This window comes from Hemiscyllium ocellatum, chromosome 11 (genome assembly GCF_020745735.1).
Source record: "Hemiscyllium ocellatum isolate sHemOce1 chromosome 11, sHemOce1.pat.X.cur, whole genome shotgun sequence".
NCBI classification, from domain to species: Eukaryota; Metazoa; Chordata; class Chondrichthyes; order Orectolobiformes; family Hemiscylliidae; genus Hemiscyllium; species Hemiscyllium ocellatum.
The window spans coordinates 72,003,037-72,022,690 of record NC_083411.1 but is presented as its reverse complement, the minus strand read 5'-3'; the positions used below and the strand labels follow the sequence as shown (position 1 = coordinate 72,022,690).

The following is a 19,654-nucleotide window of genomic DNA, read 5'->3' as shown; positions in this document are numbered from 1 at the left end:
ATGGCTTTGTGTGTGGGAAATAATGTCTCACAAACTTGATTGAGCTTTTTGAAGAATAACAAAGAGGATTGATGAGGGCAGAGCATTAGATATGATCTATATGGCATTCGACAAGGTTTCCCATGGGAGACTGGTTAGCAAGGTTAGATCTCACAGAATACAGGGAGAACTAGCCATTTGGATACAGAACTGGCTCAAAGGTAGATAACAGACGGTGGTGGTGGAGGGTTGTTTTTCAGACTGGAGGCCTGTGACCAGTGGAGTGCCACAAGGATCGGTGCTGGGTCCTCTATTTTTTATCATTTATATAAATGATTTGGGTGTGAGCATAAGAGGTACAGTTAGTAAGTTTGCAAATGATAGCAAAGTTGGAGGTGTAGTGAACAGCAAAGAAGGTTTCCTCAGATTACAACAGGATCTTGATCAGATGGGCCAATGGACTGAGAAGTGGCAAATGGAGTTTAATTCAGATAAATGCGAGGTGCTGCATTTTGGGAGAGCACATCTCAGCAGGACTTATACATTTAATGGTAAGGTCCTAGGGAGTGTTGCCGAACAAAGAGACTTTGGAGTGCAGGTTCATAGCTCCTTGAAAGTGGAGTTGTAAGTAGATAGGATAGTGAAGAAGGCATTTGGTGTGCTTTCCTTTATTGGTCAGAGTATTGGGTACAGGAGTTGGGAGGTCATGTTGTGGCTGTATAGGACATTGGTTAGGCCACTGTTGGAATATTGCATGAAATTCTGGTTTCCTTCCTATCAGAAAGATATTGTGAAACTTGAAACGGTTCAGAAAAGATTTACAAGAACGTTGCCAGGGTTGAAGGGTTTGAGCTATAGGGAGAGGCTGAATAGGCTGGGGCTTTTTTCCCTGGAACAGAGGCTGAGGGGTGACCTTATAGCAATTTACAAAATCACGAGGGGCATAGATAGGATAAATAGACAAAGTCTTTTCCCTGGGGTGGGGGAGTCCACAACTAGAGGGCACAGGTTTAGGGTGTGAGGGGAAAGATATAAAAGAGACTTAATGGGCAACCTTTTTACGCAGACGGTGGTACGTATCTAGAATGAGCTGCCAGAGGAAGTGGAGGAGGCTAGTACAATTGCAACATTTAAAAGGCATTTGGATGGGTATATGAATAGGAAGGGTTTGGAGGGATATGGGCCAGGTGCTGGCAGGTGGAATTAGATTGGGTTGGGATATCTGGTCAGCATGGACGGGTTGGACCAAAGGGTCTGTTTCTGTGCTGTACATCTCTATGACTCTATAACCCAAAGCTAGGAGCCTGACAAATGAAATAGATGAGTTGAGAGCACAGATAAGTATGTGAGAGAATGATACAACTATGACCAAAATCTGGCTAAAAATTGGCAGGATTGGCAGTTAACATTATCAAGTATTCAGAATTTAAAGAGAGGGGGATAGCGGATGAAGGCACAGTCACAACGTTGATCTAAGAATCAATTATAGCAGTGAGAATGGATATTATTTTGGAAAGATCATCAAATGAGGTCAAACGTGCAAATTTAAAAAAATGAAAAGATAAGTTGCATGTGCACTATCAGCCAACAGTCAGGGAGGGATAAAGGGTCAAATGTGCAATTAGGATCAAATGTGCAATTAAATTTTAGAGAAATATAACAATAATAAAGCAGTAACAGTTGGGATTTTAGGAGCTCATGGTATTAGAGAAATATATTAGCATGGATTGAAGATTGCGTAAAACACAGAAGACAAAGTTGTGTCTGATTACATCTTTCTCAACTCAAAGTTTGGGAGAAGATTTGTAGCTCGGGTGCTCATTGTTGTGGTTCCGTTTACCGAGCTGGGAATTTGTGTTGCAGATGTTTCATCCCCTGTCTAGGTGACATCCTCAGTGCTTGGGAGCCTCCTGTGAATCACTTCTGTGATCTTTGCTCCGGCATTTATAGTGGTTTGAATCTGCCGCTTCCAGTTGTCAGTTCCAGCTGTCTGCTGCAGTGGTCGGTATATTGGGTCCAGCGATTCAATCAATAAGCACATCGACCTGGACCCAATATACCAACCACTGTAGCGTACAGCTGGAACTGACAACCAGAAGTAGCAGATTCAAACCACTACAAATGCTGGAGGAAAGATCACAAAGCGCTTCACATGAGGCTCCCAAGCACTGAGGATGTCACCTAGACAGGGGACGAAACTTCTGCAACACAAATTCCCAGCTCGGTGAACAGAACCACAACATCTTTCTCAACTTGCAAAGATGTAATTTGTGGAATTGCATAGGGATCAGTCCTAGGCCCTCAATCATTTTCCATGTATATTAATAATTCAGGGGAGGGATCAGAGTGTAAAGTATCCAAATTTGTTGATGATACATAAATATGTGGAGGGCATAAGGAATTTGCAATGGATGTTGCTACTTTGAGCGAGTGGGTAAAAACTTGGTAGGTGGAGTTTAACATGAGTCAAGCGCTTTGATAGAAAGAATAAAAAGGCAGATTATTGTTTAAAGAGAGAGAGAGAGAGAGAGAGAGAGAGATGCCTAAAAAAAAAGTAGTGTTGGGGAATGTGGGTATTCTTGTATATGAAACAAAATAAAAGTTTAGCGTGGACAACTAACACATAGGAGAAGTTGAGGATTTCAGCACATCAGCAATGATGATATTGATTGGCAGACCAAGCTGGACAGGCAAATAATTAAGAATGTAAATGAAATATTTGCCTTTATTGCTAGTAGGTTGGAGTTTAAAAATAAAGAAGTGTTGTTCCAGCTGTGCAGTGTGTTGGGTGAGGCTGCATCTGCAGTACTGTGTACAGTTTTACTCCTTGAATTTAAAGTCGGATTTACCAACATTTGACACAGGTCAAGAGCGATTCACTAGATTCATTCCTGGTATGAAGGGACTGAATTATCAAGAATGGCTAAACAGGTTAGGCCTTTTTTTCATTAGGGTTTGTGGGGTGGTCTTTTAGAGACATACAAGATTCTGAAGGGACTTAATAGGATTTTGACATGAACATTTCAACTAGTGGTAAATGTTGAACTACAGAATATAGTTACAGATTAAGGGGATACTCATTTTATACTCAAATGTCAAGCAATTTGTTCTCAGAAGATAATGAATGGCTGGATATCTCTGCTCCAGAGTTGTGGAGGTTATTGCAGTAAAAGCATTTAAAGAGGTGGATTTTTGAAATATCAGGGAGTTGACGGTCATGCTGAGCTAGTACAGAGGAGTTGTTGAGGCTTTCAGCAAATTAGCTGTGATGCTATTGATTGGCTTGAGGGGCTGAATGGTCTGCTCCTGCTCCAGTGCATTACCCCAATGAGTTACCTTCACAACATATTTTCCAACCATGTCTTCAATCCTCTCATCTGACAAATTGAAAAATTGGAAGACCCAGCCCAGACCCCTCTGGGACACCATTCACATCCTTTCAATCAGGAGAAGAGCCATTTATGCATACTCTATTTCTGTCAGTCAATCTTCCATGATTGTATGTTATGCATTACACAATGAGCTGCTACTTTACATAATGACCTTTTATCCAGAACCTTCACTTCAAGAACAATATGCTCCCCTTGGTCACAGTTTGTTATTGCCTCAAAGAATTTCAGTAAAATAATGAAACATGACTTTCCTTTAGGGGAGGTGATGGTCTAGTGATATTATTGATAAGACTATTAATCCAGAAACACAAATAATGTTCTGGGGACTTGGGTTTGAAACTCACCATGGCAGATGGTGGTACGTGGATTCAATTTTTTAAAAATCCGAAACGATGACCATGAAGCCATTGTCAACTGTTGTAAAAATCCATCTGGTTCACTAATGTCCTTTAGGGAATCCTTACCTGGTCTGGCCTACATGTGATTCCAAACTAACAGCAATGTGGTTGACTCAAATTACTAACAATTCCCGCCACCACCCCCTCCCACCCCCCCCAGGTAATTAGGCAAGGTCAATAGATGCTGGCCTACCCAGTGGTATCTTCATCCCATGAAATGAATAAAAAAGACCACTTTGAGTTTTGTTTTTAAGTACCCAAAAGAACTTCATTAATGATCACATCTTTCTTCACAGCTGACAAAGCCAATTAACCTATAGTTTCCTGTTTTCTGTCTCCCTTGAATAGAGATTACTTTCCAACATAATTGAAGCTGTCCTGCCATCCTTAACTAGATTTCTTTTCAGACATCATATATCCCTCAATATCTGGAACCTAGCCCTTAACTTGCAGCCACATCTCCAAGCTGGCTATTAGATTACGTATCAATTTATTTACTGTTTGAAATGCTACACATTGATACAGAACCTTTTGTTTTATTTGTAAGAATGTTTGATTGCTAATATATTTTTCTTCTATCACACCCTGTTCTCGTCCAAACTTCATTTTTCATATTAGTATTTTTGTTGCTATTTCAGCTCACACTTGATGCTACGTTTAAATAAGTTTGATTTCTCACCCCCAATTAAAACTTACATCCCACATTAATGGGACGCGAGATCAGATCCATCACCGTTCAGGTAAAGACTGTATCAACACTACAGATCCCACTTACCCCAGTACTGACGTCAGTTCCTTGCAAACCAAAAACTACTTCCACAAACTTTGAGTCATGTATTCACTTCTCTTATTCATCTTACACAATTTGTAGTTTCCTTATATAGTATACTAGAGATCACAGTTAAGGTTTCGCTTTGAATTTATATAGAGCCCCATTTCTACATGTCAATGATATGGAGCATTGCCACTGGACCCTCCCTTTTCCCTTCCAAATTCTCTGCCAGCACAGTTATCTAAAACCATGTAATTGGACAGACAACACAACTGTCTACATTTACACTCGGTTTCAAAAATCAATTCCACTCACTAGGCTGTCCCTCAAAATACAGCATTCCTTCTTACTCCCTGCTCTTGAAGGGCTTCCTGTATCTTGGTGCCATGGTAACAGTTACCAAACACAATAAGCTCAAACCTGTTGAACTGCAAAGGCTGAGGCTCTTATGCTCATGCTCTCTTGGTACCTTTAGCTGTCTTGCCTCCAGTCACACCCAGCTTTCCCCAAACACTGAGTCAATCAGAAAATGCTAAGAGATGTGACCATCGCCTGGAATAAAGCGCCCAGGTAACTTTCTCCCTCCTTGATATGTCCAGTGTTTGCAGCTCTGCCTCCACCCTTGTAACTGATCCGAAAACCTTACAGCCTCAAACACTTGCAGATACATTTGCCTTGGATCACATTGGCATGCAGAAGTGCCTAAATTCTGAAAACTGTAGCATTACACTTTCTTTGCCATCTCCAATTGCGCAAATGTATTAGTAATTGTTCATTTATAATTAATACAGCTACACCTCCAAAATGTATCAGCACTGCCAGTAAACTTTACAATACGAATTAAACAATATACAGGCACTTCTTTAATGTGTAACCCTGCATTATAGAAAAATCACATTTTAGAAAGTGCTTAAATTGTCAGCACTGTAATTGTGATGCATTCAACAAGCTTTAAAAGTTTGCACTTTATAAACAGTGCCCAATTTGTCAATTGCATGAGTGAATTTGCATTAACGAAACACTCTATATAGCAGAATGACTGGTCTGTAAAATACTGGTAAAAATTAGTTTCAAATAATACCAACTAAATTTACCTGCTTCTTCTGCTGCATAAAATTAAACATCAAATGCACGAGGCTGAAGATACGGAAAAACCCATCTCCACCTTCCCCCTTCACTGAACTCACTTACCAAACTTCCAATTTCTTGGAACAATGCTTGTTCCCTGAAGGCCCAAAATTCCACTTTGAACTAAAACCCCAGAAACTCACTTTTTTTCTCTTACTTAGGCAAAGTCGTCCTCACACTGAATGTTCCCTTACTCAATACCGAGGAACTGCCTAAAGAGAGCATAGCTTTCTTAGCAATTTGAAGACTTTAATGATGGTGTTGGGTTTCCACTTAGAGGAAACATTTCACTGAATTACATAAAACTTCCCAATTCATACACTGCATACAATGTTTTGTTGACACCCGATGCACGAGGGACACTGGCTTGTAGGTAGAGAATCTTGACTCCACATTTGAATAACTCACAAAAATTGCAAAATTAAACTCAACTGTTTTATTGAAAGTTGCTCAAGTGTTAGTCCATTTGTTTGCTCCTTTAAAAACAACGCCGCCATTTACAGAATACAATCTCGTATGAGGGTTTGCCAGTTAATGCAAATTTAGAAAAACATGACACCATCTGTTGCTACTTGCTCTTAATCATTCATTCAGCTTTGAAGATAAATCTTTAAACTGCTCACAGAACTACAGCAACTGCGAGTCCACACTTATTGCTGATCAAAGTCTATTTGAAATGTATTAAACATCTTAAGCAAAACAGGCATCAGCATTCTCCTAGGAATTTACTTCAACTTTCTCTGAATAGTTTGCCACCGAATGAGATCATCTGAGGAACACTCCTGCACATATTGTTGGTGTGGTATTAGACACTACAAAAAGAGAAAAGTTGGACTATTTCAAACTGCCATTCTCATCTTTGTTAATGTTACTGCATTTATAGAAAGAGGATTGAAATCACTAAGCCCTGCTTTCACAAAAGTGGGCTATTAATGTACTCAGAATACATTGCATGTGCAGTGTGCATGTTAAACTATATTTTCTATTCAAGGCATAGAATTATCCAACATTTAACAGGCAGTGGTCATTTTGGTCATTGCATCGACAGGATGCAAATCAGCTCATGTTTCCATCTCATGTCCCCATGGCCATGCAAATTCTCTCTTCAGATGCTTATCAAACTCCATCTGAAAGCCTAACTGTTCCCAGTGTCTAAAAAAACTCCCATCACTGTTCATTCTTCAGTCCACATTAAATCAGTGTCCTGTATTTCTCCAAAATTCTACCATTAGCGAGCATTTAACCACTCCACTTAGACCACTCATGATTTTGAATACTTTCCAAACCTCTAACATGTGTTATTCAGGTAGCAATTGCAGACTGATACTGTAGTTCAATAGAAAATATTAAAAGATCAATTGTTTTGAGCTTTAGGTCAATAACATTTGGAAGGTTATAAAGCTTATTTCACTTGAATAAACTGCATGCCCAGGAGTGGGCTCTGAATAAACAAGATACAACATGAGATTTCATTAACGTGAGAAATACTTGAATACAGGATATGTTCATTTTAATGTACTTCTATTCATTTAATGACCAATAGTCATCCCTCCAGATGTGGAGTACATCTCTAGAGAAAGCTGTAGTTGACAAAATCTCTCCTATTCTTTGAAGATGATAAATAAACTAATTGAAAAACTATGAATCAGTCAACTACTGGCTACTGATATATAGAGGGAATTTTAACAGACCAAATTGCATTAAAAAAATGTCACTATTGGTTCCTAATTATTCTCAGGTGCATTGCCACCGCAATGAGACATTATCGAAATTGACGGGATATACGTAAACTGGTAATAACCTAATTAAGAGTTTGACTGGTGTCCAGAAATCTACTTTCTTGTTCTTGACTCTTAAAAGATGCAAAGCCAATACTAAAATTTCTTTTCCATCTTTGTATCAACCAAGATACTGGGCAGAACTTCCAACAATTGAGAATATTGTTTGTTAAAAGTTACATATAGCGCCAATGCAGTGCAATTCCAAATGAACTGCACTTACAGTACATATCTCAGAACTAATAGTTGTACAACTCTATTCTGGCACACCAGCTTTTCTGGTTAACACTGAATAGGAAAACAAGAAGCTGCAATAATTTTAAGGACATTTAATAAATGTTACAATACTGAGAAAATACATTACATAGTCCACAGGGTAAGTAATTCAAATTTAACCTCAACTGTAACATAGTCCTGTGTTCCAATAAAATTGCTGGAAAATAGATATATCTTCCAATTTGACATGTTCTGCATTTTTCCACCTTTATGTCAAATCAGATGAAATCCAAGTGAAACCCTAGCAACATACAGAGTGCAGAATTTACTTAATGAACTTTAAGAATTAGAATTAACCACAGCTGAATGTCTAAAATCACCTTGAATTTTTTGTTGTTGAGTGGATTCTCCACTGTTATGCAAGGCTGTTATACAATTGTGCAAACACCAAACTACTCCATGATACATCACAAAAACAAGGTAAATCTCACTTTCAAATGTTTACATTACAAAACAATTTCAATACAGTAGGCGCACAAATTCTAATCCTGCTTTCCAAGTGAATGCCAATCCTTTGAATTACACTTTGAAAGGTATTACCATAAAGAAAAAAATGGACTTTCCATTCCCTGACATCCGTACGCTTCTTAATTTCCTTAGAGTAGTCTGATTACATCAAGAATAAAAACGACATCGCAAATTTGTAAGAACAGATGTCAATAAATCTATTGAATAAACAGTGCAAACAAAAGCTGCATCCGAAAAGCCTTTTAGTGAAGCAACAGTATTTGCACTGGAATACAAACTGCAAAGCAAAGCTAATAAGGCTTTTGATTGTCACACATTACTTATAGGTTACGTGTACTGCACGTGGAAAGCTTCTACAGTCAGCTGGGTAAAAATAGCATCCCTCATTTAAATTCCATATGGTTCACAGATCAAGGAATCAACCACAAAGTTATTTGCAAAGTGCTTGATTCTGTGGCAGTTTTCTGTTGAGCGTTTCTGGATACCTATTAAAATTAAAAAAAGTTTTAATTACTGAACAATTAAAAACAACAGAATAGAAGTTCATTGGTTTATGATAGTTCAAATTAATGAATTTATAGCTTTGACCTTTGCTTAACATTCTTTATAAAATTTGGTCATTTTAACAGTAGAAATTGTACCTTTAACCATATTTCTGTGCTGCAATCTGTAGGTCTTCTTCCCTGAACAGAGACGGTAGATGAAATAACCCAGCTGATCAACATTGTCAATACGTTCAGTCACCAGCAGATCTTCATGAACAAGGTAGGTCTGAGGCAAGTAGTCACCTGTCTGTTGAGAAAATAAGACATTTCCAAAATGTCACGAGATCTCATTTTAAAAAAATCACAACTACACAATGAAATTCGAAAAGATTATCCCTTGCTGGATGAACAAGTAATTTATTAATAACTTGTTGCTTAAAACATAGGATTGTTCAGAAGTTGAATTTATCCTCGAGTTGTGAAAACTCAATTACTCAAGCTATTGGAATGTCAATCAGGAACATTCATGGAATAAAAGATAGCAACTAAAAGCAACAAAACTGATCAGTGCTGTAAAAAAATTTCAAATTCACAACTCTTGTACAAAATTTCCAGTATTACAACAAATGGTCAATTAAGAGAGGGAATACACCCCTTTAATAGTAGCTACCAGTCACCACATCCCGTGCAGGGATCAAATCTTCATAAATATAACTTTGTAAAGCAGCTTGCTAAAACATTGGTGAATACTTTCAGCCTTCAAGAGAATCTGGTACTTTAGCACTGCTGCATTTTTTCACCTGTGTACAGAGATGGGAGATACCACAAGAAATAAGTTTGGTTTTTAAATATCACTCCTGCCGTTATTAAGTAGTTATTCTGGCAAAGCAACTACTAGTGCTACAATTAAATGAAGTTTGTTTCATCCTTGTACAGCAGTTTGATAGCCACCAACAGTACAATTTTACCAGTAAACCTTTTGTCCCTCATTCACCATAACCCTAATGCTACTTATCTCTTGTATCACATCCTCACCACCACAATTGCCTTTAGTTCTCAAACCATTAGCTCTTCATCCGGGACCATATATTAAAATGCAACCCTTCCCTGCACTCTCGACTCCAAAAGGATGAAAATTTGAAAGGATATGATTGACAACTGATCTAATTAATCAACATCACATTTGGTTGAATCAGAGTACTGGCAGATCCTGCTAACTACTCAAGGAGCATCCTGGATTGCAAAGGTAACCAAAGTTTTTTTTAATTTTTGAAAATCCATCATCTTAACAACTTATTTGTCCTCAAATAATGCAAGGAGCTCATGCTTTAATTTTTTTTCCATTGAGGCCAAATGTTCAGCTGTCATTCCTGCTTCAGCCTCTTTCCTTTGTCCACTGGACCAAGATTCTCCTAACGTTCATGTCTCTCCTAGCTGTAAGCTCAGACCTTTACTGGTTTCTCTCCTATCACCCACATCTTCTGAGTCAACAATATTTATATTTTCCTTCTGAGTCCGTGGCCCTCGTTCCAACTGATCAATGACCTAACTCAGTTGGGATTGTTGGAAATTTTTGTCCCTAGGTCCCGTCCTGGTCTCCTTCAATGCTGCCTTAATTATGCCTCTCAATAAAATCATTTGACCATTTGCGACTTCTTGCAATATCTGTCATTGCTATCGTTTTGTGACTCTTGGTAATGGTTTAGGTAATTCGTTGCTACTTTATCTTGGGTGTGTCCAGTGATTAGTAATAGGAGATTCATGACCAGCACAGAAGATAAACCTTCTTGTTATCCAAGAACAGTGTATTTCATGATGACAATGTATAACCACATTTGGTCAGGGATACTTATTAGGACCTCAGGGAACTGGTACAGCTACATCTGTTTCTCTTTAAAAGCTAGAGTGGAACTCTGTCTCCACTCACTGATGGACAGAATCAGTAGAGTGTCTAAAGCTTTTGTAACATGAATATTAGCCACTTTAGAACCATTAACTTATACAACACTCACCATCCCATCTTACTATCCCTTTCCTCCTAAATCCCGGAGAGTGATGTCATCCATGGGTACCTTTCCTGAAGCTCCACTTTGAATACTTCCATTAAGTTTCTGCCCTGGCAGCAATACCAAAATAGCTAATCAATGTGTGCAATTGATAAATAAAAAAACCTGCCTGCTTGCTGCTTCTCAAACATTGTAGCTCGTGCAGACTGACTGCCAAGCACATGATTGATCATTTCACCTTGTTAGAGCACACCCCAATGCTATCCAACTGAGAGGCTTGGATACACCTGGCTTTGTTCTTAGGTATCTAATTGCAGTCAGAGTGTAGGTTGCAATAGCTTCTAATCCCATTTCCCTACTGCTGCTCCAAAACTATGTCCTTGCACTCTATTTCCTGTGATGTGCGAGTAAAGTCACTTCACACACATACTGGTGACATCCAGCTTTCTCTTGATTACTCTGTCGTCTATAAATTATCAGATGCTTAACTGAAAGCTAGCACTGGATAAGCTAATTAAACACCGTCAAGAGCAAAACAAATGTCTTTGGTCCTTTCATCAAGCTCTGATTTATTTGGAAAAGACAAAAGATGTATCAAAATTGTTTGTTACCTTTAGTTCTATATTTACAATTTATAGGTAAACCTTTACACAGCTAATGTTTTGAAAAGTTTACTTCTGATTAAAATAGACCTCATCAGGTACACCTAACATGATGCTTTCTTCCCCAGGAAGGTTCAAGGTCATGACTGAAGACACACAATCTGAGCCTTCATTTATTTAATGTCTGCTCTGGAAGTTGGTATCCCCTCTCTTACCTGACCTTCCAAATAATGGGATGTATAGCGTTATCTTCACAGATATCATTGTCAACATTCAATACACTTGGACAAGGCAGAAAGTGAGCATGACGAATATGAGAGTGAGGTACTCAATATTACCAGAACCCATGAAACCCTGTAATGGAGTAAAACGTATGGGCTTCAGCTTTGATTTCTAAAAGATGTCATTAAAAAGTAAATTTAGAAAATTTACGGATTTCCTCAAGGTCCATACTAATTAGCTACACATCCATTTAAACTACACTGAAAGGTCTGGCATGCAGGTATGTAAACTTAGGAGAAATTTGCATCTACATCAAACAAACCAGATCCTCAACTTATAATGAATAGTTCAGAAAAAACAACTTGTTCCACAATGCCACAATTCCTGACCATGACTTGTACCAGCTCTATTAAGCCTTTGTGTATTTTTGTTATAACCATAGAGCTGTACAGGACAGAAACAGACCCTTCAGTCCAACTCATCAGTGCTGACCAGAAATCCTAAATTGATCGTGTCCCATTTGCCACCATTTGGCCCATAACCCTTTAAACTCCTGCACTCATCCAAATGCCTTTACATGTTGTAATTGTACCAACCTCCACCACCTCCTCTCGCAGCTCATTCCATACATGCACCATCCTCTGCACAAAGAAGTTGCCCCTGAGGTTCCTTTTTTAATCTTTCCCCTCTCACCTTAAAAAATGCCCTCTATTTTTGATTCCCTTACTCTGGAAAAAACAAGACCTTGGCTATTCACCCTATTTAGCATCCTCATCATTTTCTAAACCTCCATAAGGTCACCCCTCAACTTCCAATACTCTGGGGAAAATAGCTCCAGTTTATCTGGCCTCTCTATAGCTCAAACCCTCCAATCCCGGCAACATCCTTGTCAATCTTTTGATAGTTTCACTTCTGTAGAAATACTTATTTTAAAAAAATTGTTACTTTTCCTAATCAACATTAAATGGCAGTGAAAGATACTTTTAAATTATCAACATATAATTTATTGTCATTATTACTTTCTCTTTTGGAATATTTTACTGCATGCAAGGTGACATGATCCAAATCGCATTTGTCCCGAACCCAACAACAATATACATTCAAATAAACTTTGCTTTTATCATCTCATTCATCAGGATCAAGACTGATTCAATATTTTCAGCTCAGTTGCTTTTCCTCACTCAACTTTAAGACTTCAACTTGAATGACAGACTATTTGATAGCAACCCAGTAATATTTAATAATTGCCCTTTCTACATCTCATGAACACTAACAACTGAAAATCAGGATGAAAAAAAAGAGAAAAAAAAGAGAATCCTGCATCAATTGGGCTGAGGTAAACAAATAAGTATAGTTTTCTTCAGACAATATTTAAACAACATTTACTGATACGTACTGCAAGTCTCATGAACAGTTCAAGCAGATTACGTGGAGGCATGACGACAGAAGTATTCAACGTAATCACATAGCAGTTATCCAATTTCAGATCAAGATAAGCAGTCAGGATCTAGAAGTAGATTAAAATACATTTATAACAGAAAACTTAAAAAAAACAAACATCATGAACCCTTTTAAAACATAGGCTTAGTTACAACAAATATAAAATTTAACTCATTTAATTACTTTTTTTAAAAATTAGAGCAAACTCAATGCTGTGACTACTTCACAAGAGTCAAAAAAAACTCAAACATTACTTTAAATTCTTAGCAGAAAATCCCATCCAGAAGCAGAGTTTATGTTAAAGACTGCTGCTATACAGTCTAAATGCAAATCATTCTTAGCTAATAAAACTGGTTTACATACATGTGAAAACATGCATATAAACATCTATGTATTAAGATTTGTTATTTAATGAGGCAAATATTTAAGAACTTTATTTGCAAGTCATCCTGCCTATTTATTACCTTAGTAAAATTATAATGATTATGACTTGTGCCTACATTGCCAAGATTTCAGACAACAGTTTGGGGATGCTGATCCTTCTGTCACAGGCTGACTGAAGGTCGAAAACTTTCTGCCACTATTATTCAAAACATTAATCAAGCAACAAAATTCGATCACTGTATAGAATGAATAATTAGTGTGGTCAGCCCTGGGGATAGTCAAACCACCCATCCACCTTTAAACAAATAATCTAACATTCAGATTGTCCAAGTGAGTTCTGCTACAGGAATCAGATATGCATTGCAAATGCTGACCACATCACTATTTGGAGATTCTGTTCTAAAACCACAGAATTGTTACTATACAAGCAAAGCACCATTCTGGAGATCCTTTGCATTCAAGGTGCAAGTTAATATTCAATCCCAAAATAATTCTGTGGCATTCAAATACGATCTCAATTATTGAAAATCCCAAGAGCAATTATATCCAGGGAGTTCACTGACCTAATTTTTAAAATATGCAACTTGTGATACCTAATTTAATATTTTGGTTCAGTGCCAGATGTTAATTTGTGAGAAAAATGCTATTTTTGCAGAAATTTCAAATGGAGCGTCAGAGCAGACACTCAAGCATCCAGTTGTTAACAGTCACAAACATTGAGTTCATTAAACTTTACTCGGAACTAAAAGGGTCAAGCTATAGAACCAGCTTGGGTGTAAGAAAGAAATAGCACAGAAAAATAATAACTGGTGAGAATAGTATTTAGCATCCATTCTCAACAGTAGCTATACTTAGGACAGAATAAAACCAAGAAATATGTGGGGCACCTAAGTACACTGCTGCAATGGTGGTTAGAACTTTAATCTTCATAATATAGACTGGATAAATCAACATAGTCTTAAAAACTGTACACAATGAGTATTTGGAACAGTTCATTAGAACAATAGATTGTGGAACAAACTTGAGAACAGACTATGTTAGATCTGATAATGTCGACTGAGATAGGATTGTTGATCTTATACTAGTATATCCTCGAGGGAAAAGGGAGCATTTCACTTGAACTTCAAACTCAGTTTGAGGATTAGAAACCTAGGTGCAAAACTAAGAATAAAGGAAATTGGAAACGTTGAGGACAAGCATTTGGACTGGGTACATAAATTAAGATGACAGTTGATCAGCAATAGCAGACATATTTAAGGATTTCACAATTCAGTCATAATCCAAATGATAAAGAAAGACTTTACAAAGAGGATTGGACCTTCACTGACTAACTGAAGTAGTTAAGTTGAGAGAAAAGTCTTTGAAGTCTAGCAGTCAAGACAATTTCAGAAACCAAAAGGATCATAGAGAAAAAGGACAAAAGAGTTAAAATGGCAAAAAAAAAAGAGTTTCCACAAGCATATAAAAGTTAGTCCCATACAGAGAACATTGAGGAATTAATAAAGGGAAAGAAGGAAACACCAGATTTTGAACAAATACTTTTATTAGTCTTCAGAAGACAAAACAAAACCCCCATTAATAGTAAAATACTGAGAGACATGAGGTGGTAGCTTCAAACAATTGTCACTCAAGAAAAAGTACCAAATAAACTAATGGACTGAAAGAGGTTGACAAGTTTCTTTAAACTCATGACCTGCATGCTAGGGTCTTGGACTTGGATGTTCTGCAATTTTCCTGATTTACTAGATGCTGAAAGGGTTGCAGAGGATTGTAAAACTGCAAATATGTCACTTCTAGTCAAGGGAAGACGTAAATAGAAAACTGAAGAATTAGCTAATATCTATTATTCTGAAATTGTTAGAAATTACTAGGAAGCAGCAAAACATTTTAAACACTACAATGCACTCAATCAGGTAATTAAGTCACTTGACTTAACAAGTCAGGAGTGTGATGCAATCCTCCGTACTTGCCTGGATGAGCAGAGCTTCAAAAATATTTATTCAAGCAGCTTAGAAGGATCACATCCGACATCTTGACCATTCATTCCCTCCATCACCGATGGACAGAGGAAGCAGTGCATACAAATCTACGTATTGCACTGCTCCTGTTATGACACTTTGCAGACCTGAGACCTCTATCACCTAGGGCAGCGCACACATGGGAACAGCATCAGCTGCATGTTCCCCTCTAAACAACAGATTATGAAGAAAAAAATCTTGAAGTTAAAACACCATTAGGATTTTTACTGTATTCTCCTTTGACTTGAGAATCTCTCACTCTAGTCTCTTTCAGAATTACAATTTTTATATATAAGCTTACCAATTCAAAATCATGAATGATGACTGCTGGATCAGCATCATCAAATTCTGGAACTGGAACATCAATAAATGCCACATTCCCATTATCTCCCAAGAACTGGACATCTTCTGTAGCAAAAGAATAAGGAGCCTCTGTTTCCGGGTCATCTGATAGGATATGAGAATCCAAGTACTGCATGCGACCATGGAACACTTTGTTCTAACAGAAAAGCAAAAACAAAAAAAATCAGCTTAGTATAATATTACTTTCGTAAAATTTCAAGATACGACAATTGCAAGTGATACACGAATGTGGTTTGCGACTAGGAAAATCACTGACTGGCTCTGAAGACTGACTGTTTTGGAAAATCATTGGAAGAGGAGAATAGAAATGAAAAGCTCAACTGGCTGAGAAGAGGAAACAGGGAAAACATAACTCAATGAGCCATGCCTTGCTCTCACTGCACTTCTATCTCTGCAGCAAATATGATTGTGACTGCCTTGGCAGCATGTCACCCCTGAGCCTCATTACGTGATACTTAACACTACACTGGTTTATACTAAGATGATCATTGTCTTATAAGATCAGGCTTAGATGACAGGACAATTCAGGTTCATCTAAATTTGACTTGGGAATCAATTCAATTTTCACAACTATTGAGACAAAATGTTGGACTGTTATTTCTGAAAATAGAGGGGTATAACATTCAAATGAGTTGAAGATATTATGGAGACATTAAATTGAGGAATATCCATGCCTTGCAGGTCATTTTAGCAACTATTTGCTGGCTAAAAGTTTTACAAAGATTCAAAATTCTAAGTTTCAAACATTGAATAATTTGGTTGTATTTAATCATAAAAGAATTCAAAGCATTTAAACATCAATTATTTGCTACTATTAATAATAACCAAAACTAAGAACCCATTAGAAATTAACATTTGTTAGTTTTCCATGTGCAGGTAATCTTCCAATAAGATTGGAAAGTGAAAAAATGGAAAGGTTGTTTTCTACAAAAGAAAGAACAACACAATTGTAATCATTGTGACCGAGATAGGAGAAGTGCATTATCTCTTGCGTTCCATTACTCTACTGGTTATAACTCACCAAAACTTGCAAATATGTGATTATCAAAATAGCCAATTATTCTGTCATGATAACCCCAGATTTCTTATGGATTTATTGAACTTTTAATGCATATATTAAATAAAAGGTCAACCAAAAATGACAACGTAAATACTGAACAATGCAATTCAGTGACTGCCTCGACGGCTTCTGTAGATTATCTTCAACACCAAGGTAGACCCTGGAATGTCACACATAATGTATGCCCAGCAAGGTTCAAATTGATGGATTTCAAAGCCACAAATGCACTGCAAATTGCACTGTAATTTTCTGAGTGTGTGAAGCATGGTAGGAGCAAAGATAGCAGCCTGGGCAGAAGAAATGTTAGTGATTCCCCTTTCAAGACTAATCAAGCACAAGGAATAAAAAGCCTGTTTCAAATCAAAGCAGAATAAGCATAGCCAGTCTTTCATTCAGCATTATTGTATCATAAAGCACAGAAACAGACCTTTTGATCTAACCAGTTCACGCTGGTCATAATCCTAAACTAAACTAGTCACACCTGCCTGACTTGGTTCATATCCCTCTGAACATTCCTTATTCATGTACCTATCTAAAAATCTTTTAAAAATTGTAACTATAGCTACATCCATCACTTTCTCTGGAAGTTTATCCCACACACGAACCACACAAAATTGCCTCATGTCTTTAAATCTTTCTCCATTCACCTTAAAAATATGTCCCCAGCCTTGAAATCCCACAACCTAGGGTGAGGACATCTGCCATTCACCTTATACCCCTCATTATTTTATAAACCTCAATAAGGTCACCCCTAAACCTCCAACGCTCCAGTGAAAGAAGTCCCAGCCTATCCTTATAAGTCAAACCCTCCATTTCCAGCAATATCGTGATAAATGTCTTCTGAACCACTACAGCTTAATATCATTCCTATAACAGGGTGACCAGAACTGGACACAGCACTTCAGAAGAGGCCTCAACAACATCCTGTACAACTTCAACATAACGTTCCAATGCCTATATTGAAAGGTCTGAGCAACAAAGGTAAGCATGCTAAACGCCTTCTTAACCATCTTATCCATATGCAATGCAAAATTCAAAGAATTATGTACCTCCACAGTACAATTTGAGGTTAAAAATTTGGGAAACTTAACCTGGGGGTTGGTTATAACTGCATTTGCTAGTCTGTTTCAGACTAGAAATCTATCAACCAGATTCATTTACTAAAAATAGTTTTTATTGATAATTAATGGATATCAGTTAAAGAAAAATTTTTAAAAAACTTTACTGCAGAGACCGACTGTAGAAAAATAATCCAAAATAGTTCTTAGTCTGTGAAGCATTAAAAAAAGGGATAAAATACGAAATGTTCCAGGTGGCTTTCAGTCTGGCAGCCTGACACACAGTGGTCAAGTGTCACAACATCTAAACGGTGGCCACTCAAACTTTCAGAAACAATTCAATCATATGGCAAGACAGAGTCTTCCAGACTTTTCTCAGAAGACTTACAGTACAAATTCTCAGCTCTTATACTGGGCTCACGATTTTACAAAACAGGAGCAAGATTAAGCTCTCTCAGCAGACTGGCTGCACATCAACTTTAAGCAACGTCAAATAGCAATGACTTAGATATATGACATCTTGGAAGTAGGTCCAATCAAGACATGTGACTTAATGTTATTTAAAACTAAATATTCAATAAATGTCCATACTTCAGAATTTCAAACGAACCAATTTTCACATTTTTCAAAAAATATAAATAATCAATGAAATTCAAACTGAAGATTCTTCATTAGATTATTTAAATCAGATTTTGACAAGATTTATACAGCAGAGGAGGATCCACCAGAAGCATTTCATTAAGATCAACACACCAGAAACAAGTTTCTGTTCCTAATGTGAATTCAAGTTGCCATTCAACTTGACAACCTACAGCCATCTCTATGCACCTGCAAACAATTTGAGAAATGCTGTGGTGAATTTTTCTACCAAAGAATACCAACTTCTGAAGTATTTGCTTAGCTACAAACAAACTGTACCTGAAGTGGGATGAATCCAAGACACAACACTGTACTGGTGAAGCTAGTTCTACACTTAAAATATCAAAACTTGGACAAGCAGCAACATGTTTTAACTTGCATAGGTGTGCAATGCGCCCACTGAAACCTACTGATTCTAAATCAACTTTGGCAGCTATACTATGAAGTATAATGAGGTTATTTTCCTTGTCCAAGTACTTAAAGCTTAACTATTTGTTTACAACACAATGTAAATTGTCACATTAATTTGGAATTAACCCTACCGACTTCAGAATAAAATTGTTTTCGACTGGCAGTTTCGACGAGCTGTTGGTTAGTCAACTGTTTACTGATCTTTGCACAATAAGTGCGATTATGTGCAAGTGCACATGATGCTCCACCTAGTGGCACAGAGCAAAACAAATTGCAGCCCACTTGAAAATGAGGGGAATACAGAGGAACCTCAATTATCTGAGTATCAATTATCTGAAATCAGATTATCGGAAGGAGATCTCTAGGTCTCAACAGAAACATTACACCAAAGACGTGTTTCTAACACTGATCGTATCTTTTGTTTACAGTGATTAGAAGTGCTGCTGAGAATATTCTTGGACTGATGAGAGCACAGGCACTGTCTCTAAATGACTGACCACCTGCCCCGGCTCTCTCTTCCCACACTTTTCCTGGAGTTCTAAGCCCCCCTTCCCCTGATAATCTCTCCAACACTGTCCTGTACAGGGCAAAGGTCAAACCTATCAAAACATTGCTGTAAAACGTGTGCGCTAGAGACTCACTACCCAAAAGGCAATAGCAGCAGCAGTCCTGTAGTTGGGTGTCTGGTCCGGCTGTCCCGGAGAGGGAGTGTGGGCGGACAGGGGGCGGTGTTGGACAGGGTTGGGGGGCCTGTCAGGAGTGCAGTGTTGGTTGG

General features: G+C 37.7%; 1 protein-coding gene across 1 annotated transcript in view; it reads right to left on the bottom strand.

Moving 5' to 3' along the window:
• Positions 1 to 6,090: 6,090 nt before the first annotated feature.
• The window catches only part of LOC132820059 (integral membrane protein 2A-like), a 31,823-nt gene continuing 18,259 nt past the window's right edge, over positions 6,091 to 19,654 (bottom strand). Inside the window, exons 4-7 of the mRNA XM_060831978.1 lie at positions 15,650 to 15,847; positions 12,903 to 13,013; positions 8,833 to 8,983; positions 6,091 to 8,676 (exon numbers count right to left, since the gene is read on the bottom strand). Coding sequence (XP_060687961.1) covers positions 8,579 to 8,676; positions 8,833 to 8,983; positions 12,903 to 13,013; positions 15,650 to 15,847 — 558 coding nt within the window. The 3' untranslated portion in view covers positions 6,091 to 8,578. The remainder of the gene's footprint in view (positions 8,677 to 8,832; positions 8,984 to 12,902; positions 13,014 to 15,649; positions 15,848 to 19,654) is intronic.